General features: G+C 42.9%; 1 protein-coding gene across 2 annotated transcripts in view; it reads left to right on the top strand.

Moving 5' to 3' along the window:
* PTK2B (protein tyrosine kinase 2 beta) overlaps positions 1 to 23,992 on the top strand; it is a 219,192-nt gene that overhangs the window by 104,792 nt on the left and 90,408 nt on the right. For both annotated transcript variants that reach the window (XM_075598620.1, XM_075598619.1), the window contains exons 3-5: positions 12,148 to 12,326; positions 18,810 to 18,897; positions 19,748 to 19,827. In XM_075598620.1, coding sequence (XP_075454735.1) covers positions 12,148 to 12,326; positions 18,810 to 18,897; positions 19,748 to 19,827 — 347 coding nt within the window. The remainder of the gene's footprint in view (positions 1 to 12,147; positions 12,327 to 18,809; positions 18,898 to 19,747; positions 19,828 to 23,992) is intronic.

The following is a 23,992-nucleotide window of genomic DNA, read 5'->3' as shown; positions in this document are numbered from 1 at the left end:
AGGCCAAATACACCTTTATATTTAAGGGATCAGTCACAAGGCAAAACAGGCAGAAAAATACATTGCGGTTTATTCGGATAGGACCTTGGAAACACACAGAAACACAAGAAACAGAGAATATACTTTGGGGGACCTTATACTTATTAGGGAAATAACTTGGGGGGATTTGGGCTCAAAATCAAGGAGTTTGGGGGACACAGGGAAGCCCTAGTGTAATTCACCCTGCGCACTGTCAAATCATGCCTGCTTGCTGGGGAAAATTAAGTGACTACCAGCACTTTGGACCCCCCAACTCCTGCAACCAAAATAATTATATTTCCACCCAAATATCCCCCTAAAACTGACACACAAGAAATTTCACAGTTCAAGGGCTAATGGAACATGACATAGGAAATAACAGGGTCAGTTCACTTTCAAGCACTCCATATCTGAGCTGGGGCATTGGAATGCTTATTCACATGCTAATTCACCAACCTGGGTTTAAATCACAGGACAAGCACAATGCATTGTATGTTTAAAACACATACAACCAACATGTAGACACAAGAGCTTGCACTCCACCATTTGCACCTATCATGTGGGGTTCTAAAACCTTCTCTTCTCTAAGACACCAGCTAAGAATACCTTGCTGACAGGCCAAAATATCCCCTCCGTTTTCTATCATGTGCCAGGAGACTGCTCTGCAGCTATTTCTCATAAGGGGCCACCCATACAAGGCAATCCACTTATAAACTCGCACAGACAGCTGCAGTCCCATGAGGCAAAGGGAATACACAGAGAATGCATTAACTAGCCCACTGGTCTTACACAGTTAATCCCACATACACAGTTCCTAGCTTATACCCCTATGGGGGACAGTATCAAAGGGAAAAATTATAGGCAACACAGTAAGGTACAATATTAGACCCAAGAGCTGACAATCTCAGCCCTTGCCATTCGGTTTCAGGGGCAGCCAGCAATAATAACAGCAATAACACCCTCCTTTTGTTCACTTTTATTACATGTGAACAATATTACACAAAGGATAACAGCATTTAAAGCATAACCTTAGTGGAATTGCTTGACGTATAGCAAAACTAACCTGAAACCTTTGGGTATAAAATTTACATTAAAAATCTCAACAAAAAAAAACCCCTACTGAATATAAATATAATCTGCTATAGTCTTCTGACAGAAACTTTTAGAACACCAAATAACATCTGGTTTGCTGAAAGAACAACCTGTAGCATAAAAAAACTCATAGACACAGATTTAAAGGTGGGACACATTTGAGAGAAAAAGATGGTTAAAAAATGATAAAATATTAAATATTTGATCAACTTTGCAGAAAAATAATTCCACATAGAACCCTCTAGTATACTGGCAGACCTCGCTAGGGTCAGTTTTCCTTGTCCATTGCTTTACTGCTATTTCAGGGTCTGCACACTTATACGTACATCAGCACTAGAGTATTTTGTGCTGATTACATTGGACTAGTGGTTACTTTATCCACTTCACTGTTCGCACTGCAAGACACTAGTTTAGTGATTCTATGCAGTTAATCAGTGATCCAGAACATTACATTGTGCTCATACTATAGGTTCTGAGCATTTAATATCTGTTTTAATTCCCATCATTTTACACGGATATTAAAGATTTAAGTTTTAACCACTTTATTACCCACCCACCAGGTGTTTAGAGTGCTCATTCTAGGTTACTGTCCTCTGTTCATTTGAACTCTATATTAATCAATGTACAACTGTTTCCATTTCAAGCCATATAACAAGCTCAAATAACTTCTGGGCTTCCTGCCAAAACCTTGTAACAAAAAAAAGGTTAATTACTGGTTACTGCAATACAATTTAGGACAGCTTGAAATATGCAGCTCGTCACAGAGCCCGATAATGTTACTGGTATTCAAAAATTAAAACTGGATCTTTGTTAAACAGAATATTATAGACTTAATATATACTTTAGACAGTTTTAGTTACTGGTTATACACAAAAACAGCACAGAGTGCAGACACAAAACAAACAGAATTTTACGCTTCATTCACACATTCAACCAGTTTTTACAAAAATAACAGACACATATTTTCTCACCTATTCTAATAAATAGGAAAACAAAACAATTTGATCCTGCAGACTAAATTTATAAAGATATCCTTTTTTTTTTATATCATAATTAACTTTTTTAACTAATTTTAAAATGCTGAGCTTCTAGTTAGCTTTGTGTCTAGAATATATTTCGCCTGTTATTTCTATATAACATATTCACCTGATTTTATCTGTGGAGATTTAGAGAAAAAGAATTGTAATTCTGTTTAAGGAAATAAATCGCCTGGCCAGTACGATAAACATCCTTATTATTCCAGTGACAGAACTGTATACAAAAATAATTAATCCTTTCTTTATTCTTTTTTTCTCCACAGATACCCAAAACTTTCCCCTTTCCAGTATTAATTAGTTTATATTATAATGGGGGTGTACTCCTTTTAAAAATTAAATTTCAACATGAGCAATTAATTATATTCTTATTTTAGAAGCACTTGCCCTGAATAGTAATTTTGTATACATACAATAAACCGTTTTTCTTATTATTCAATGCAAATAACACTTTCATATGGATAGAATTCACTCAGATTCTTACAAGCACACACACAGGGATTACATACAATCAACCTTTTTATCATATTCATGCCTGAAAATGTAATAAAAACATTCTAATGGAAAAAGAAACCTATACCTGTTATACTCTTGTTTTCCACTTTTCAATTCAGACGGGAAAATATTATTAATTCAAATTAATATACACTCATACTTGGTTAATGTGGCACAAATAATTTGGGTTTGCATGTCTTAAAATTAAATTGGAAAAATTATATGTTTCTGTCTTTCTCTCTCCTAAGAGCTCTGCTGACTTGCTAACAACATTTCAACAAAAAGAAAACCATCTCTGTAACTTGTCCTATAAAACAAAATTCTTATTATTTCAACTTTCTAATTCTTGTCTCTCTCTTTTTTTCTTCTCTGTCTGTCTTCAACATTCCTGTTCCTTTCCTGTGTAACAAATCACTGGGGGAAAAAAGGTGGGGGCTAGAGCGGTTTATACATGCAGGCAACGTGAGAGGGAGACAGACAAAAAAAATCTTTTATCTTCCCAGCTTTGTTGCTGTGCTTGAGAGTTAATTGAGGCACCTATGCCACACTGCATTCATCCATAAGGGTTATTTTAACTCATCCTACAGTACATTTCTTCATACAGTATACCTATAATCCCATAAACAATTTATAAAGGAATTTTATCTTAACAAGCATACAATAAGGTTAGTCTTATCATTCTTAATATCTTAACCTAAACAATTATTAGCTTATCCTAAATTACCATCATATCTGAGACACCATATCAGTACAGCCCGTTTCAATTAAACAAATGGGACTCCAACCCTTTGTTATATAAATCGGGGACTCAAACACTCGATTCTCAATTAAACAATTGGGACTCCAACCCTTTGTTATATAAATCGGAGACTCAAACTCTCGATTCTTCTGCCCTATAAAATTTAGGTTCTTTAGATTCGCAGAGAAACGGTGAGAAACAATAAAATATGTTTTTCTCACCTTTTTTCTGTGCAAATCCCACTTTTTTCTGACACCATTTGTTAGGTCCAGTCTACCTGACCAGACCTTAGAGCAGGCAACTTCTTCTACTCGACCCGGGGAGATTCATCACGCAGCTGCTATATGCTTCTGGTCTCAGATATGATAGTCGAGCTCGGAGAAGCAAAGATTCAATGCACACAATGCACAATGATTTCTTTCCTCTGTTTAATATGTCATCAAGGCTGTTCTTTTATACCCAAGACAAGGACAATACATCGTGTGTCAATTTCATACATCTGTTACAAATTCAGTTCCCATGTATAGATCATACATCTAAAATGACATATATCATCTGGCATAAATTAGTAGAAATAGGGATAAAAGGTCGATAACTACTAATGGGGTCAGAAACAAGACTAGAGGTCTTGTTTCTTATAATCTTGTTTCTTATGTAATAGATATCCTGGGACAGCTGGTCTAAAGCTGAAATACTTTTACCATCTAGTCTTTTTGCGAAAATAAAGCTTGGCTGTTTTAACCTATTCAGGCCCTGAAAAGAACATAGCTGACAGATACAGTTTTTAACCTTACACCCCGCATTAATGTACGCAATGGGACCGGAGCATGTATGTAAAGTGAAAATGTACTTAAAGTGAAGCACTACCTTTTTTCCACTTATTGATGCATGTACTGTACTGCAATCGTCATATACGTGCATAACTGATGTAAATAACGCATGTGTAACAGCCTCTATAGTCTCCCCGCTTGTGCACAGCTTTGGTGCAGGTAGGGAGCCGGTATTGCTGTTCATACACGTGTAGCCGGCGCTGGGGAATTTTGTGTGTATCAGAGACAGTGTGTATCCCTTACCGAAGCGGTACAACGGAGGCAGCACCCGGGTAGTGAGACTTGCGACGGCGGTCTCATTCGGGGGAGGTGGTGAACACAGCCCGTTCCTGCGTCCTACCAGCCTGGACAAAGACATCTAATACCACGCCTGATATATACCTGCTTGTTGTAAGTAGGTTTCCAATTTTTCCCCCCACTGAAGCAGAGTCTACAAGTCAACACTCCCTGTATATGCTTAGGCCGCGCTTATAGTGCTGGCGCGGTGACGTCACGCTGCGGTCTCTGGAAAAATCAAATTGAAGTGACTTCCAACGATCGCGACCAAGCTGTCGAGCCGTCGCTCCTACTATAAGCGCACGCAACGGCTTCAATACATTTGTTTTGACACGATGTCGCGTCGCCGGCACTATAAGCGCGGCCTTAGGCAAGGCAAGAACACAGACTCCGCTTGGATGCAGGATCTGTGAGCTGAGGGAACTACAGGCAGGTCCCCTTAACTCTTGGTAGTACTGCTAGGTTGTTCCTAATATCCTATGTGTTTTGGCATGACAGTGACGGGGACAGTTCAGGAATAGTGGTAGTTCCCCCTCTTATACACTGGAGGGGCGGGGGCTCCACATTAGTTCATTGATTGACCAACCAATGTGAAGTGAGTTATGTATATAAAATGCCCAGCTGAAACAAACATTCTAAACTTTAAAAGATACAATTTATTATATGTATATACAAAACATTACAAATATCATTTGCAGTAATATTAATCGGGACAAACATTAATATAAGCAGAGTCCTGTGTTTGCAGACATTAAATCAATATAAAATAAAATGAAATAACCAAGGGTTATATTTTATCCATAACGGTTACATATTATCATAATACAGTACTTTCAATTCTATAGGCTCAAAACTGGATTGAAGCATTTAGAACCCTTAGCTGAAAAAGATAAACAATCTCTATATGTACCAAAGCGCTTTTCTTATTACTTCATTCATGTATAAATAAACCATATTTCACTGATTGTATTATGAGTGTTATGGCTGGAAAGGGAACACAAATGATCTGATCATCCTGCTTATTGGGGAACCGAACACACATTAGATACCAAGTGTATCCTCTGTGCTAGATGATGCGTGGGACGTAGGAGTCATTTAGGGGGGGACTAAGGATATATAAGTGGAGGTGTGCAGGTGGAGAGGGTAGGATCACATTCTGCAAGCAAATTACTATAAAGTGTTCCACTATAAATTATTTTCTCAGAAGCTCTAAAAGGAATTATAACAAGGGGCTAAAATTGTATTTATGAATGAGATGGGGCTAAAAGATGTATTTATGAATGAGATGGGGCTAAAAGCTGGTGTGCGGTGTCAATTAACCTCATAATGCTGCTAAGACTAGCTACCTGTGTAGGGTACCCCAGTAATGCTTCAGAAAGACATCTTCTCATGATTCCAAGAACTATACACTTTAAACATTCAATTTATAAGCTAATAACGGACATGTCCACTGTTCTGGAATCCTCTAGGCCAGGCTGGTTCAAGTTCAGTTTTTAAGGATGTCAATACAGTAGGCCAGGTTTTCTAAACTAGCTGTGTTGACTAATGCAGTTTGCTTAGGTATGTGTTGTGTAAACCTAGTCTGTTGATGGCCCTAGGGGACTGAGCCGGAACGAGCTTGTTCTAAGCTTATGCAGTATGCAAGTCCTTGGGAAGTTTGAATGAATTAAAAATGCATTTCCTCCCAAAAAAGTGGAGTGAAAGTGCACTCAACGTAATGTTCTTTAAAGCAGATTACCAACCTTTGTCTCTTTATCCTAGCTGTTTTTAATCTTTTAAAATTTGCATTAGAATGTAGTAGACCTGCAGAACATGGGTTAATGGTCCCTTCTTTAAAATTGTCCCTGCCCACTAAGAATTTCTAAGGGGGTGGTTTAGAAAGAATTTTCATATTGACATGTTACTTTGTTTGGAGTAAATCCCGGATCGAGCAACTAGTTAAGTCCACTCCAGTTTAAATAGCAGCTTACTGGAAATCACTGGGTAAGTGGACAAAACTAGAGATCAGCTTGTATTCCTTGAGAGAGACTCTGGTTAACAGCCCTACCATTTCTGGAATTGAGCCCTCGCTAGGCAAGATGTCCAGGGGTCTTCCAGTCAAGAGATATTGTATGCTGTGTGTGCATTTTAACAAAGACTGTAAATAGTCTAAAACTTTCTGGTCTTCAGCATATTTTTCACCTTCCTGCAATCCCCCAGCTCAAACCCACAACTTCTGACACCTAACTCGGTTAAGGACTACACAATACATGCATCGTCTGCATGTTAAAGGTGTAGTTCCACCTAGGGTTTTTACTGAACTGTGTTATTTTTGACTCCGGGACACTGTGCTTCTCGAGATACCCCCATTGGTGCTGTGGGTAGTATCCACAGTTGGGTGAACAATATGGAAGACTAAACCTGTGACTCGGGATTGAAGCATTTACAGAGGACTTACCTCCCGGGAAGCAGGTGGTATCTGGAGTTAAAATGAATGCAGGTTTTCTCCAAGACCCCCGGCTTCCCATCTGTGGTATTTCTTTTACTTGTATAGTAGCTTTCTGTAGATGATTTCTACAAAACAAAAGTCTGCCACTACAAGAACAGTGTTACAAAAAAAGAAAGCTATTCGTACAGCGGTCACATGGCAACTTCTGTTTCTTTGCCGATAGTGCATAGCCCCAAAGTATTCCGGAGTGCGCAGGTATTATGGAACATGTACAGTTGATCAAGAAGGGGGAATTAAATCATCCCGTCTCCAAGAATGTTACTGCCTGTAGTCATTGTAATATTGACCAATTCGCTTTCATGGGGATTGAACATATACCTTTTCCGCTTGGGTGGTGGTGGTGGGGGGGGGGGGGGGATCAATACATTAAATCGTCAGAAGACCTATAGGATTTACATGTTAAGTACTAAGGTTCCACTGGATCTCAATATGAACTTTGACCTAAGCCATTTTATATAATTATATGTACCCAATAGATAACCCTTTAGGATCTTTGCAGAAGAGCTGTCTATGGGAGCTACAGTATGTGTTTAGAGGTATAGTAATCAGATTATTGGTTCATCTGTGCTCTTACGATAAGGTTTATATAGCTATTCTGGGGTCATACATAGTTTGTATCGAAGTTACCCTGAGGTCCCTGCATTATTTCCATTGATTGCTACAGTATCCATATGCATCTTTCTCTTATTCTATGCCTTCTATGTTGCTTATTAGGGGAATATATATATATATATATACAGTGGTTGACAAATCACCAAAAAATCTACTCGCCACACAAAAAAATCTACTCGCCACCTAGTACCAAACGTGTGCTGCTTGGGCCAATATTTACTCGCCCGGGGGTTAAATCCACTCGCCCGGGGCGAGCAAATGTATAGGTTTGTCGAACACTGTATATATATATATATATATATATATATATATATATATATATATATATATATATATATATATATATATATATATATATATCCATAATGAATAATGTAGCATTATTAATTATTTAGATTTTTTATATATTATACCCTGTAAACTTGTCATGCAGCGTGTGGAATTTATGAAATGCCCAGAGAGTTGTTTGGGTTGCTAACAGAGTAAAGTATAAAGATATGCATACACGTAGGTATGTATAAAGAAAAGGCAAAAACATTTTTTTCAAACATATTGTTACATTCGCGTATGTTGCTGTGTATTGTCAAGGAGACAGACCTGCTAGGTAGAGGTGGAGAGTATAGACCCACCCATACCTAGGATATAAATCCTGAATCAGTAGAATAATGGGGTCACCGTTTCGGGTTCAGGGCAGGAGAGAGACAGAATGGTCGAGGTCATAGTTCCGGGGTCAGGGCAGGAGAGAGGCAGAGTATTCAGGAAGGGGTCTGAGGCAGGTGACACAGCAACAGGGCTTCCAATGGGAGACAAGGTAGGGAGTACCTTTCACAGGCATGGAGAGAGGGGAATGGAAGCCTTATAAAGGGAGATGGCAGGTGTGAGCAATCCAGCTCAAGCAGAGGCTGACTTCCTGCCTCGGTGGCCATGTTGGTAGAGGCAGGTGGCATCCACGTTGGAGATCCTTATAGATATCACTTGTAGATTGTCAACAAGAGTGTGCTGTTAAAGTTAGATTTGTTTTGTGAATGTTGAGATCCAAATGTGATGCCGTTTTACGCAGGAGGACACATGATGCGGACAAATTATGTAATTGCATTGGAGGCTTTAAATATGCTCCGTTTTATACTTGATGACGTGCTAATGTGCGAAACGCGTAGGTGGTTTTTACCTAATTTTTTTTTTTTTTACCCAAGATGAAAATAAATTCATTTTTTTTATTGGCGTTCATCTCTCGATTCTCTTATTTTTGGCTGATTGTGCACTGCTCCCGTATATTCCATCTTTCTCTTGCTTCACCCAACCTGGGGTCAATGAGGTCTTCAAAGAGACTTATCTGTTAACTATTTCATGATTAGCTTCTCTGATAAGACCCCTGAAGACATCAATGAAGTCACAAAGTGGGACGTGTGAACTTTGATCTTGTGCTCTTTTTTTAAAAGAATAAAATACACAGTTGAAAAATCGGCACCCAGCTACAAAAAATAGACAGGCGGAAAGCTTACTGTACGGTAGTGTATAGCATGATAAATGCATCTTTAATAAAAATAAGCATGTAGTGGAAATTGCATCTTAAAATGCTTTCGGATGGATTGCGATTACCCTTTGAAAGGATATAAAATGAACTCGGATGAATGGTATTTGCAATAAGTACTGTAGTTCTTTTCCTGGGCAATATGAATGCCGGCTGTCACTACTTCTGTCTGAATCATTGTATTTTTAGTATATAGAGCAGCACTATTATTATATCAGCGATAATGACTAAATTTAACACTGACCTCCCTTGCGTACTGAGAGTGCTCCAATTTGAAAAGCTTGGATCCTTCTCTTTTCCATCCACCAACTTCTTTGTATTTTTCCACTGGAACTTTCAATGTTCCTCTCCATTTGTTTTGTCCGCAGACTTTTTGAAAACGAAGTCAAATACAGTAGGTGTTCTTCTAATTGCGCAGTCGTCGGTGGCTAATACATGGTGAAGATGCAAAGAGAGCGCAGCAGGACTCGTATACACAACCACAAGGAAAAACAGAAAATAATATAATGAAAGGTTACCAGCGAATTGAATTTTTTTTAAATAAATGCTCAGGTTACATGGTTGTGTGATGGTTGAATTTTCTCCTAGTACTGTTGACACACCAGAGCCAATATTTTATGGATGACTTAAGTCAACGCCTCTGCTGTCGGAGGGGCCTTCAAATCATTGCAGCCCCTCTTAAGGTGTACTGTATAGGGGAAATGATGCAAATACAGAATATTGATACAGGAGGAACCTGGTAGCACATCTCACATTGACTTTTCAACACATTGTGTCTTTAAAGATGCAATCCAAGCAATATCCTACATGTGTGTTTTTCTTTTTTTAAATAAATTCGCTCTGTAGTATTCGATAATACTGCATTTTTTTTTTATCATTCAACTCTTAATGCCGTTTTTAATGAGTTTTAATACACTGATTATCCTTTGATCCCTATAGCAGGTTTTAGCACACCTCCCCAGCAATGCAAGATCTTTGTAACACTTTCCTGTGTGTGATAATTTGTTGCCAATGTTTCCAGCAGTTTGGGCTGCAATCTGTAACAATAGATAATGTTACCTTAGTAATATAAGAATGCATTGTAGCTGCTGAGTTAGGCTAAGGCCCCAGTAACTCAGCTGCAACGCGCACCCGCGAGATTGGCGGTGCGTGCAGCCAATTACCTGGTCTGCAGGGAGCTGCAGGAAGAGAGACCGGGGGGGGGGGGGGCGTGGCGGGGGAGTGACGGGGGCGCGGCCATGACATCACCCGGCAGGTTCCCCCTCATTGGCTGAACCGCCGGGGGGCGTGCCGTATCGCTCGACGCGAGTCCTGCTCTCAATTCTATTGAGAGCAGGAGCAGCTCGCGCCTCAGCGCTGCGGCCCCCCCTCGCAGCGGGCCCGGCGCCATTGAGGGGAGGGCTCTCGTGCGTGCAGCATCCGCTGTGGCGGACGCTGTAGTAGGCAGCGGGGTCAAGCCCTTACACTGAAGGATTGATTGAAACTGAAAGGCAGGTATTTAGTGAACCCTGGAAAGCAGGATCTTTGCTGATTGATCACGGGAAAACAAATCGATCGGCAGCTTAGGTAATTCATCAAAGACTGCAGACATTTTTTGAGCTGCTTGGACACTGCCTCATTAAAAACTTCTTGTATGTGTTTTCTGACAGACCTGACTTGCACCACAGCTGCTTGACATGGGAATACAGAAAGTGCTCAAAGATGGACTGGAAATGATCCTGTTGTTGCAGTTGTTTCTTTTCTTAATGTACAATCCCTTCCCCACTTAAAAAAAATAAATATATATATATATATGTCACACACATGCACACACACACACACACACACACACACCGTATATCACTATACTGTACTTCAACTGTAAACTTGAATGTTAAATGCTGGATAACTTGGCCAGAGGTTGAAGGTGCAGCACCCCCCCCCCTCTCATTATATTTCTAATAACACAACAACCAAATGCTCCCCCCCCCCCCCCCGGCACTCTTTTTTTTTTTTACATAGATGTGGAGCTGGGGGTCTCCAGGGTTGAACTGCATTAATATCATCTCTGGTGATCCCCTGGTTCCCGAGAGACTTTCCTGGGAAGGTGCCACTCGTAGTGTCCCCTCCAGGGGATATGAGTGCAGTTTAAATCTTCAACGTTATGAGGGCCAATAGAAAGCCGCAACGCCATCTGTCACACCTATTGGCTCACGTGAAGCAGGGAGTATAAATAACCAGGAGTTGCCACTGGCACCTTTCCCGGTGTCTATCTCGGAAACCAGAGGGTCCTCAGACCTGAAAGAACATGGTTGAGCAACGGAGATCCAAGGAGAGGGGCAGCTCTTTAAGCCCGTAATCATCAAATCTACAACCCCTTAATGCTGTATGTGCAAACCAGTGACTCTCCGCCTGTGCAGCACTACGATGTGTGCTCACTTTGCGTGGTGTTTAAAATTTGACATTTCTGAAGGAGATCATCGGAAAGATTACTAGACATTAAAAAGATGTTTATTGAACAAAGGTGGTAGGTAATCTTTCCTGAACACTTTCACTTTACTGCATTGTTGCATTACAAATTCTATATTGTCCAGAGCAACAATTTAGGACGATTTTGGCCAAAAATTCCTAATGACTTTGACGGGGATTTTTGGCTGATAACCCAAATGACTGCGTCAGACAACATACTGTAGAATTACCCCCTAAGTATGGCAGAATGCACCTTTAAAGTAGATGCAATTTAATACTGTCATTCCTGGTAATTGTAAACCATAATAGTCAACATGTTAAATCTCCTATCGTGTAGACAAGAGGAGAAATAGCACTGTATATCTGCTTATTGTCCTGTGTATCTGCCTTCTAATGAGGGACATTTTTATCATTGGGAAAGTTGAAATCTTGTAAATTGTTCAGCTTAATATTAGAGCATCTATCTGGCAATTTAGTAAGTTGAGCAGTATGACGTAAAGTTTGTACCCTAAGCTTGTTATGGTATCTAAGGGTTACCCTTTCATTGTAGCATTTTAGCCTTGACCCCTTTGTTCTATTTGCAGGAGATTATCAGTTCAATCCTCCTGAGCGGGCGGATAGGCCCAGATATCCAGCATGTTGAATGTTACGGCCTTCGTCTGAAGCATCTCAAATCTGACGAGATTCACTGGCTGCATCCAGACCTGACTGTAGGAGAAGTCCAGGAGAAGTATGAGTGCCTCCATCTGGAAGCGGAGTGGAGGTACTGTACACAGAGATATCTTGCTATGCTACCATCATAACCTAGTTGTTTATACCTGGTATTTAAAAAAAACATTGGATGCTTTAATGCTGCTCTACAAATTGCTTAGAACATAACAAGAATAGACTTTACTGTATACTGGAGATATGATGACCCCGTGGAGTTTGTTTTGAATACAGAAGCACTCCTCGGGGCTTGGCCTGTCTATGTTGTAATTTACTTGCTCTTCTTTGTCCTACTGTTTGTACTTTTCCCCCCCATGCATTGTCATTTTTGTAAAGCACTGCGTACACTGTTGGAGGTAAATAAATTTAATGACACATAGAGGAAATGTCATCGGAAGCCATTTTCGGTGATATATATCAAAATGGTGCTATTCGCTCCACAACAAAGCACACATATTTGCATCTGGGTTAAATAGCTCCAGCCAGATTACTGTAAATTCTGCTTCTTACATTTGGCGCAGATCTCTTGGGACCTGAAATGCTAACGCCACCCAGACCTGGCACTTTTATTTGATGCAAAGATGGGAAAGCTGCAACTTTTGTTAGTTTGAGACCCCTCATTATATAACAGTACTGCGCTGACTCTTTCCCTCTCTCACTCCTCCTATAGTCACACCCCAAAATGCTCATGCTGCAAGTGGAGCAGTTTGAGGGCAAATACATCGAGGAAAGCACCTTGATACATTGACACAGCGCAGTGTTAAAATGAAGTAATTTGCACTAGTTAGGCCGCGTGCATACTTAGCGCGGCGCAAACAAAAGGCCGTGAGGCCGGCCATAGAGCGCGCAACGAAAGAGCGACCGCCCAGCAGACAAAATAATTTGATTTTGGTGCGTGACGGCCAGGAGCGGTTCAGCCAATGAGGGCGAACCAGCTCCGTGATGTTACATCTCCCCCTAGGCCACAAATCACCTCTGCGGCAGGCGCACGTGACTAGTATGGCCTATGGAACAATGCTGCTGTTTTAGCCACTTGAAATATAGTGTATCCACTTGGTCTACGTGGGCTAAGGCAAGTCCCTTTACATCCTGCATGCAGCTGCCTACACTTAGCATACAGGGAGGTAGTAGGCTCAATTGTTCTCTCATTTGTGGTATGTTGGGGTATACTGCAGTATTATTCATCAACATTACAATTCAATGCTATAGAAACTGTGATATTCTAAGGTATACCTGGGTGAACATCACTCACCAAAACTGTAGAGGTGTTCAGTTACTGTATTGACTGCATCCATGCAGAAATATTGCAGAAAACATATTGATACATTTTATGCATGGAACATTTATACGAAAAGCAGTTTTAAATACTTGCTATGGGTTAAGGAGATTCATTTTCACCTAGTATCATTTTTACACATCTGCAATACAAGAGAGAAGCAGTTGACTGTGGGAATAGCAATAATGCAGCTAGTAACCAAGCACAACGCGATCGGGGAGATTGTGGGGCGGCCATTTTGCGCATGCACAGTGTCGGCAGGAGCAGCGGCCATCTTTGAATAACTCTGCATGCACTGAGGCGGAACTACAAGTCCCCGAACCCTCGGGATGGGGGGGGGGGAGGGTATAGAACACATGTGCTGTCCCAGCCAATGGGATGAGAGGCAGCCCTTGTGAAGCAGGATATCCTCTGAGGGGATCAAGGTGACTTTGGGTCAGTCCGGATGGAGGAGCAAGGATGAAGGTAGTGTCCAGGGAGCAGTTAGCTTCCTGGAGTAGGCCAGATCTTGCCCCTTAGGCCCCAGATAACCCTACCCTGTGAGCGGAGTATTGTAGGGAAGGGCCCCAGATAGGGACCCGTCCATTAGAGATACAACAGCACTACTGCGCCAGCGGACGGACGCTCACGCGACGACCTGCGATATGGACAGAGCTGCACGTTGTAGCAGAGGTAGAACACTCCGGCTGGAGATTGCGTCATGGACCGCCGCCTGACAAGGTGTGAGGAGAGATGTGTTGGGGGCCCCGCTGTGTGGGACCTGATCCAGCATCCTTCTCTCTTTATCCCCCGGTCTGGACCTTGACCAGGAAAGTACCCACGGTGCACCAACACTTCATAGGGGGGTAGCGCTACCTCACACTTGGGTGGGATTGTTCTGCGGACATCAGGGTTTCAGGTGCCCAGGGCAACCTCCGTACTTTGGGGGAACCACCATTATTATTATTATGTATTGCAGTGTATTGTTATGTTGGTGTCATTATATGTATGAGTAAAGAGTGTTTATATACATTGGTTGTATTATTATTAGTGAGTATTGTTTCCTATGAGGAGTCAATCCCGTCAACGCTGGGATCCTCTTTGGTGGAGGCGCTGTACCGTGAGAGATAGCATCCCAGGCTCCCCAGGATTGGAGGCTTTGGCTTGCTCTAAGCCTCACAGGTACCGCAGCATGCATAGTCACCCGTGGTTTCCCATAGGCATAGGGAAAGGGGGTAACAAATGTATATCTTTATTTATATAGCACCGACAATGTACTCAGTGCCTTACAAAAGATACAGCACAGTAGAAGAAATGATAATACTAGTGTAACCCTGGTCTCCAGCAGCTCCTTGAGACCCCCCTTCCCTGGCGCAGCTCGATCACGGGTATTGAAAAACCCGACGGCTGCTTCCAAGGGTGGGGGCTGGAGCAGGGAGCAGCGCGGCTTCTCCTGCCTGCGGCCGGTTGCCGGGGACGCGATCGGGCCGTTGCTAAGGCCGCGATCGCGTCTCTAAGGTCCCGGCAGCCGCAGAGCAGGGCGCCGCCATTGCGCTTCAAGTCGCGCATGCGCAGTGAGTCCCCGGCGGCCCAGTTAGCTCGCGCATGCGCAGGGAGGCTGCGAGAGGCAGGGAAGAGTCGCGCGAGGGCAGAGACAGAGCAGGAAACAGTGAGGCAGCCATTAGGAGTTAGTGTAGGCGCAGGAGAAGCGCGCACGCGGCCCCAATGGTGTAGCAGCCCCTTGGGAACTACAATTCCCAGGAGGCATAGGGAGACAGGCACCAGGTGCCTGATAGTGGCCAATAGGGCTGGAGGAAGCTCAGCCCGGGAAAAGAGATACATTTCCCGGGCTTTCCATGAGTCACGTCAGTTGGAGCAGCGGAGCTGAAGGGGAAGGAAAGATGCGGGGAGTGAGTGCAGCTCCTGCATCCAGATAGGTACCCTCACCCTCCAGGTAGGCCCCAACTCCCCACCAGGTTAGTGGGTAACTGATAAGGGACGGCCCTAGATAGGGAGGTCACCCTTAGTGTATGTAAGGTGCAGGTTTGGCAGTACCACAGCGGGTAGTGCTGTGCGCACTGGCAAATAGGCACAGCATGCGAGCAGTGTGTTTGCTGCGGGTTCCAGGTTACTGTGTATGAGTGTTGCATGTTGACGCTGCGTGTACTGAGTGCAGTGTGTGTTACTGTCTGCAGGCGCGTTAGGATTAGTGAGTTAGGAGCTAGTGGTTAGTGAGTAGTCTGGACTTGGGGTAGTAGGGTAGGGGGGTAGGTTATTAACCCCGCAGGCCCTAGGAGTTTTCCCCAAGTCACCTCAGGTTGCGGTACATCAGGGACAGGCCCTAGGTTAGGGTTCCTGTCACGCTACTGCCCGTTAGATAGATAGGGAAAGAGCGGCGGTTGCTGTTCCCGGAAAGCGGTTGGACCCACGTTGGGGTCCACAGAGACTGTGTTCCCGAGGGGACCGCCCTAGCGGTCCACAAGTGCAGGAGTTCGGTTGGAGGAGTCCTCGCCGATTGAACCTTTGAGAAGACTGTTGCGGACCCGAGCACCGGAGTGCTCGGCAGGTATTATACCAACACATGTGCACCAACAGGCCTAGAGGTTTTAGTGACTGCGCAGTCACCCATTGACTATCTCCGTAGGAGTACGGGACATTGGGTGTGGGGGTTTCACTGGACACTGGGTGGGATCACCTAGTGTTGGGGAATCGTCATGCGAGACGTCACTGTTAGTGTCTCCTCGTGAGAGGGACACAGGTTATGAGGTTATGTAAATGATTATGATATTCTCTATGTTCATAGTAAAGCCCTTAGTTATTATAATCACTGTGTGTGTGGTTTCTGATTGGGTTCCTATGTAGGGTCATTCTACACGTCCATAGAATCCTACATAGGTGGAGGCGCTGAACCAAGATCCGTTCTAGAGGATTCACCCCAGGCTCTCATTAGCGGAGGCTCAGACCTCCTGTGAGCCTGCAGGTATACGCACCACACCGGTAACACCGCATGTTCTACTCACCCACACTATATATGAGATTGGGTGGGGTGGAATACCCGTTACACTAGTATGACTCTGCACCCTGTGTCTCCTGTGACTCTCTGTCTCCTGTGACTATCGGCCCCCTCTGTCTCCTGTGACTGTCTCTTCTGACTCTCTGACCTCTCATTCTCTTATGACTCTCTGTGTCCTGTGAGTGTCTCCTGTGACTCTCTATCGCATGTGACTGTCTCTGTCTCATGTAACTCTGTCTGTCTCTCTGTCCTGTGTCTTCTGTGACTGACCGTCCTGTTGTGGGGGTTGCCTGAGCGCTGTGATTAGGGGTGCCCCGAGAGAAAGGTACATTTGTCAGGCAACTGAAGGGAATGTTGTCTTTGTGGAATCCTTGTATTGGGCTGTACACACTTTCTTATTGGGGAGAGCGTGGGAAATGGTGCATCTTTCAGTTAATTGTCCCTAATAGATAATGAGAGTCGGCTAGTTTTGGGATAAATTATATACAGTAGGGAAGCATGTACAGTAAGAAAGGCACTATAAGGATGCGTCCATGCTTATCGCGCGCGAGCGGCGCGATGAAACACATTATGTGTATGGGACCATCTATAGTGTGCGCACACGTGAGTGTCGGGAAGAGCCCAGCTAGAGGAGACAACATTATTTGTCTTTGTAGCGCGACGGCAGGGTCACAGCCACGCCCCCCGACACTCCTCTCTGACGCGTCTACCTACAGGAGACAAAAATCTCTCCCGTTTCAGTCGTGCGTAACGCCACGCGAATACTTACCATGGACACGCCTGAGGCACATCAAAGTACGTGGGCTGTAAGATGTCCTCCAGCGCCTCATGGCAGGAGAATGCTTAGTGGATATGAGCCTAGGTTTTACGGACAGATTGATACCGTTTTTGTATTTTTTTCTTACCTCGTTTGTCATGGGTTTATTGATTTTTTTTTTTTACCTTGTCTTGTCTGTTGAGGAAAGAGAATTAGGATACATGGGGTTGACTGGCTCATTCAGTTCCAGTAACTTCACCCCACTTAATAACCCTACATATCAGTGCATATTGTCCAATTGCAGCGTTTTGGGATGCAATAAGAGAGATAGCAGTGGGTGTTTAATAGTGAGTGGGCTGTAGCAAGTGGGTTGTTGATACTTAGTAAGTGATGGAGGGGAACAGAACTGAAACGGTGTCCTTGCCAATGTGGGTTCTTAAAGACGTTCATAAAAAGCTTAGCAGGAAATGTATGGTTTGTAAGTGGTAAAACTCTGAAGCGGATGAACATGGTCTGAATACCAGTGTCATCTCTGGCCAGTCCCATTATGCGTCTTTGTGTCAGGAGCAAAAAATAAAATAGATTATTAGCTCTTCGGGGCAGAGACTTGTTGTGCTCTGTGTGCACCGTCAGTGCTATATATTATTTATTATTATTATTATATTACTATAAATGGGTTCTTTTTGTGTTGTGAGTGTGCACCCTGCTAATCATTTGGATGAAAATAAATACCATATTAAAAAGCTTCTACAGGTATAATGAATGTTTATTTTATAAAGACGCTAGGGATAACATGAGGGGTATGACTTCCAGTACCACTGCTCATTGATAAAGCATCCTTCAAGCTATGTACTCTATCATACACAATGGATGTATTGCTTGTGACATTGTTTATATGAGAAGAGGAATTTATTAATGGGATTCTTTGTATTTTCCTTTCTCTGATTTTGTATTTTTAGACTTTGAAGGAGTCGTCCTTGTGCCTATACTTTTTTTTTTTTTTTTTAAAGGTTTGAAGCAGGGGGTCTCTTGCGCTGAACCGCATTGATTTGTCCTGGGGTCCCCCTGCTTCCTGACTGTGTTCCCAATATGGCGGTTTAAAAGTCATGCGTCACATGGGCCAATAGTAAGCCGCGACGTCATCCCTTACAGCTTCCTATTGGCCCGCAAGACCGGGACATTTAAACTGAAGAGAGATACCGGCATATGCCATATGGAGGTAAGTATCTTAGGAAGCAGGGGGTTCCCGGGGCTGAAATCAATGCGGTTCATCTCCGGAGACCCCTTTCTTCGATACTATTTTTGTTTTTAAGCATAGCTGCAAGCACTGCTCCTTTAAATACACGTTTTGATATATTTACTTTTTTGAGAGCAGCGTGGTATTACGTTTATTTATTTGATAAAGAATCTAATTCGTTGCTGCGATTAGCAGGCGCTGGATTTCCATGAATATGATCACCCCTTTAGTACACCTTTTCCTTGCTGATCCTGTTTGTTCCCTCACACCTGACAGGTATGACCTTCGGATACGCTATCTGCCAGATGACTTTATTGAAAGTTTCAAAAAGGACAAAACCACTTTGCTTTATTTTTACCAGCAGGTCAGTGCAATCTTGTCTACTTTAATATATGTAAAAGAGGATTGTCCCGGTATAGTGCATGTTTCAGTGAGATTTCATACTGAGCTTCAAGGAGCGTTTCCTTTAACCCGAGTGGGAAGTAGGGGGTTCTTCGGAGCTTGGCTGCTCTCATTTCAGCACTGGAGACCCCCTTACTCGCCGAGATACATTCCTGTAAAGGGGCTGCCAGTATCTCAATCCTGTTTAAAGCCCCCACGTCACATGGAACAATAAGAAGCCACAATGTCCTATTGAATATTCATGTTTCTCCTTTGTCTGATAAATCAGAGCCAGTAGTCAATTATTCCCTTTCCTAAAATATAACAGAGTAGGAAGAGTTTTGTGTCATAAGGGGAAATGTGTATTCTAATATATATATATATATATATATATATATATAACGCTTTCAATGGTCATAGTGGTGCAGTACAATAAATATGGCCACCACGTCATCCAAAACGAGTGATGGTAATAAATCAGCCCACCATACATCATGCAATGTAGTCCTGCTACAGTAATAGCAAATGAGAAACACTTTACAGGTGTTGTACCCGCGTCTCTGCTTATGTGCATACAGTAGTTGGAAAACCATAGAGCACCACGTGTTATAGGCTGCATGCTTAGGAAATGTGTTTAGGTGTGAAAGGGGTACATCTTTTAGTTCAGAGTGGACCCTTGTACTGGCTCATTTCTAGGGATGTGCAAATGTGTCCAGGATCTATGGCTGGATAAAAGCAGACCTGTGACGAGTCGAAAACAATTATTTGTAAAAACATGAACACGAAATAGTATACCTTTGTGAATTGATATTTCCTGTTTTTTTTCTTTCCAGCTCCGAAATGACTACATGCAGCAGTATGCAACAAAAGTCAGTGAAGGCATGGCGCTGCAGCTGGGGTGCCTGGAGCTCAGGTACAAACAGTATATCCTTAGTGTGCACACTGCTGGAGCAATTAACAGTGCCACATTTGCCATGTCAACGTACATTACAGAAGATGCATCAAAGCAAAGGCCAGGAAAAGTGTGGCACAGGGAGAGATTTTGTTTATTGTGCATCTTTTTGTGACCGTTTATTAAGTCAGTTTGCTCCAGTTTTGCCCCAATATGCAATTTGGGAAATATTAATAAAAAGAGTTCTGTCGCTAAATAATTTTTTAAATATAACGAAACTTTAAATTGAATCTATCTTGAAAACAACGAGACTTACAATATGAATATATATCTACAGCATCTTAATATATACTGCACATGAATCCCCTTGTAAGTGTAGGCAGCTGACACACTGCATCGTGGCGGCAATAGGAAACTACACCTCACTGCTTGCTGTGCTGCAGCAGGGAGCCCCTTCCGGGGCAGGAGGATGTGACTTGTGATGGACAGGGCCTCAGCCAATGAGCTGGGACTCTGGAGAGGTGGGGCTAAGGGATGGGCCTTGAGGAGTCCCTGGCAGGAGCTGCTACAGCACTGCTGCTAGAGGAGATCTGCATGAGCCTGAATGGAATCAGTCTCGATCAATAGTGACCCAGGGCCAGTCTATGTCCCACCAAGAGAGAGCGAACATTGACTGGAGGGAGAGCAGTGAGCGTGCAGGGAGGTCCAGCAGATCATCGCCGGGAAGCTGGACGTAGTAGCAATCACCGTCGGAGGGGACCCTCATTAATTGCAATTAAAGTGGTACCAAAGTACTGTAGTTTGTGAAGTACAGGCCTGCTACAGTTTGTTGCCTTAAAGAGCTCCAACGGTGTCACTTCACCATCACATAGGCCTATATACCCAGGATTGGTTGGCTGTATCATCACTGACACTGACATACACCTGCGCAGCATTTACAGTACGTATAGTGTCATGTTATATGACTGTTGTGATCCTTTGTTAATGAGCACGAGGTTCTCTAGTATCTATCTTAAATTAGCTATAACATCTGGTATATCACACCCGCATTGTGTTTGTTTCCCTGTGTCTGACCTCAAGCCTCAGCAACAGCTATCAGTCTGGGGCTTATAGAAAGAGGGGTTACATTGGAGGCACTGCTGAGATTTTTGTAGTTGGTGTGATAGACACAATACTGTCCCCTAATCATAAACGGTCAGACAAGGGAATGGTTCAAGTACTGTATAGCCAGTAGTTGTTTTTTTGCCCAGGAAAAGCTTAGAATTTACAAGACGATTCGCTCTATAGTGCCCCCTGTCAGGAAGCTGTCACCCCTGGCGCATACCTACACACCTTAGAAAGTACATTTGGGGCTACTGAACGTGGAGAGGAGCTCTACTTCCAGTTCAAGGGGGATGTACTGTATCAACAGGAAGGGGAGAAATTATTAGAATTTCTACATGGGTTACAAGTGGTCCAGAAAAAGGTTGTGAGGAACAAAGGGATCTCCGCTGACAGGGTTGACCGCACCAGAGTGGAACAATTAATATATGGGGTCCCGAAGGGAGATGTGACGGTATACATGCGGCTCTGAGAAAGGAAAGAGACACCCCCTAAATTCCTAGAGCTCCTAAGTGAGATAAGGGATGAGACCACCCATATTGAAGTCAAACAAAAGTGTTGTGGCTAGCAACCAGTGGGGATCTGGCAACAGTGCTGTCGATGCACGGCTGGGTAAAAAAGACACCCGAACCCGGGACACCCGGACACGGATTTGTAGAGCAGCATGGACCTGACAAAGCAGGTGGGCTCCCCGACAGAGTTCCAGATCTCCTGGCCTTACTATGGATAAGAGAGGTGTCGGGAGAGAATGCCCAGCCCAATCGAGGGGAAAGACCCAGGAGGAAAACGCCCTCGAGAAGGGTGGATGAATACAAGAGGACCCCCACTCTGATGGACACTAGCCTTGACTTCTGCTATAGAAGTGGTGAAGAGGGTCACTATTCCAAGCACTGTAGAAAATGAGACAATCTGCAATATGTGATTAATAGATTCATCTCGTCCCAGTCTAACAAGGGAAATTAAAAAGGGACCTAGTGAAGGGCATACTGTGAACCATATGAAACAAGGCTCTGCAAAGACTATAATTGGAGCACGGTAGAGCACTGCCAAAAATGTGAGGAGACTCACATAAGTAAAATTAATTGAGTTTTATTGGATCACATAAGATCTTAGATACAAAAGTAACTCACCTACGCGTTTCGGGCTAACACGCCCTTTATCAAGGTGTAACTACTACTAAAGTTTAAAACCGGCATTTTATGTATCCACTCTCGCGCCAGTGGGTGACGTCACGCATTTCCGACCAATGAGCTTTGCGTTGCTCCGAGAATAAAGACAACAGCGGCTCTGATTGGTGCTCCAAACATTTGAACAAGATTTAACTTTATTCCGTAATTGAACATAAACAAATGTGTGAGGACCAATAACATAATGCCAGTCAAGATTTTACTCATAGCATAATACAAAGCGGACATACGGTTGTATATCGGAGTCCGCTTTGTATTATAGATACGGTTGTGTATTATGCTATGAGTACTGGCATTACAGTGGCACTCATTAGAGTGTCTAACTGATATACTGACATACCTATTTAGTGCTAGCCTAGTACACCTTGACCTCACTCCTTATTATGCTATATTAATATTTTCCTTGACATGATATGCATAATATATAGGAATCCTCTGTATTATACTCAGAGTGATATATAAGGTCATTTGTGTTCTGCAAAATATTATAGGCAATTCTAGGCTATCTGATCAGGACTATGTGCATGGTTTGGACATTAAGACTATGTATTAACATATCCACTTGTCTGACACAGATGTGTATTTAAACACCTTGATACTGTGTTTCCACTTCACCATTTTGGCGTCCATCACCTGTCCCACACCTGGGGATTTATTTTAATCCATTTTTATATTCACATTATTTACTTATCACTTTCTTTGTTTCGGCGTAGTTATTGTATACTATTAAAAATTTATTATTTTTGTTTTTAGCAGTTCATATGTCCAGATCATTATTTACCTTACAGGTTAGGCATTTGGTTTGTCTGGACTATCTAGCCCTCCCACTGGATATTATATCATTTGTATATAGTTACTGTTTCAACCATGAGTGCTTACTAAGGGGTCTTCTGGGACCTCAGTCATTTTCTTCTGTGTACCTATATATATATTTCCCCTTTGCACCTGGCTGTGTTTATTCATTTTGTCAAATGGAATTGAGCGATTTTCTCACCACCGGTGATTAACAATGTGCAATATGTGAGGCTCCATCTATATGACTTAATGGGGCAGGTATAATCTCACAGCCCATATGCATCACCTATAGTTGTGGCCCGAAAGAAAAGTGGGGCAGTGATAATGTGTATTGATTACCGCACTTTGAACAAACCATCCCAGACCAATATACCACGCCCCGCAAAGAAGATGCACTGGACTATCTCACAGGGAGCAAATGGTTCTCGGTCCTCGGCTTACATAGTGGGTACTATCAGATTCCAATGTGTGAACAAGACAAAGATAAGACTGCCTTCATGTGCTCTTTGGGGTTTTATCAATTGGAGTACATGCCACAAGGAGTGTCCGGGGCCTAAGCAACTTTCTAGAGACAACTAAAGTGAGTTGTGGGGGATATGAACTTACTGGAAGTGCTAGTATATTTGAACGACTTAATAATTTTTTCATAGACCTTGGAAGAGGTCTGATGAGAGATACTGGATTGACTAAGTCAGAGCGGAATAGATCGGTCCCTGGACAAATGTCAGTTCTGCCGGACGTCTGCTACGTATGTGGGGCACATTGTGTCCGAAGAAGGGGTGGCTACAGATCCCTCTAAAATGGCCATTGCATGCTGGCACAGGCCAAGATAGCTGATAGAGCTATGTTCCTCTTAGGGTTCTGTGGATATTATAGACTCTTTGCGAATAACTTTTCGGCTATAGTGCAGCCTTTGACCAAACAGACTAAAGGATACCTGCTGCCGTAGGGTCACAGTATGGCAGCTGGGGCAACCAGCCAGGTGGTGAATGATCAATATGAATGAACCATTGAGGTCTTCCCCACTCATGTGCCAATACTAACATTTGCTGATCCACGAAAACCCTATGTATTACATGTGGATGACACAGTTTAGAGGGACT

Source organism: Ascaphus truei, chromosome 4 (genome assembly GCF_040206685.1).
Source record: "Ascaphus truei isolate aAscTru1 chromosome 4, aAscTru1.hap1, whole genome shotgun sequence".
In the NCBI taxonomy this organism is placed as follows: domain Eukaryota; kingdom Metazoa; phylum Chordata; class Amphibia; order Anura; family Ascaphidae; genus Ascaphus; species Ascaphus truei.
Note: the sequence above shows the minus strand (reverse complement) of the source record. Positions and strands in the feature narration are given on the sequence as shown.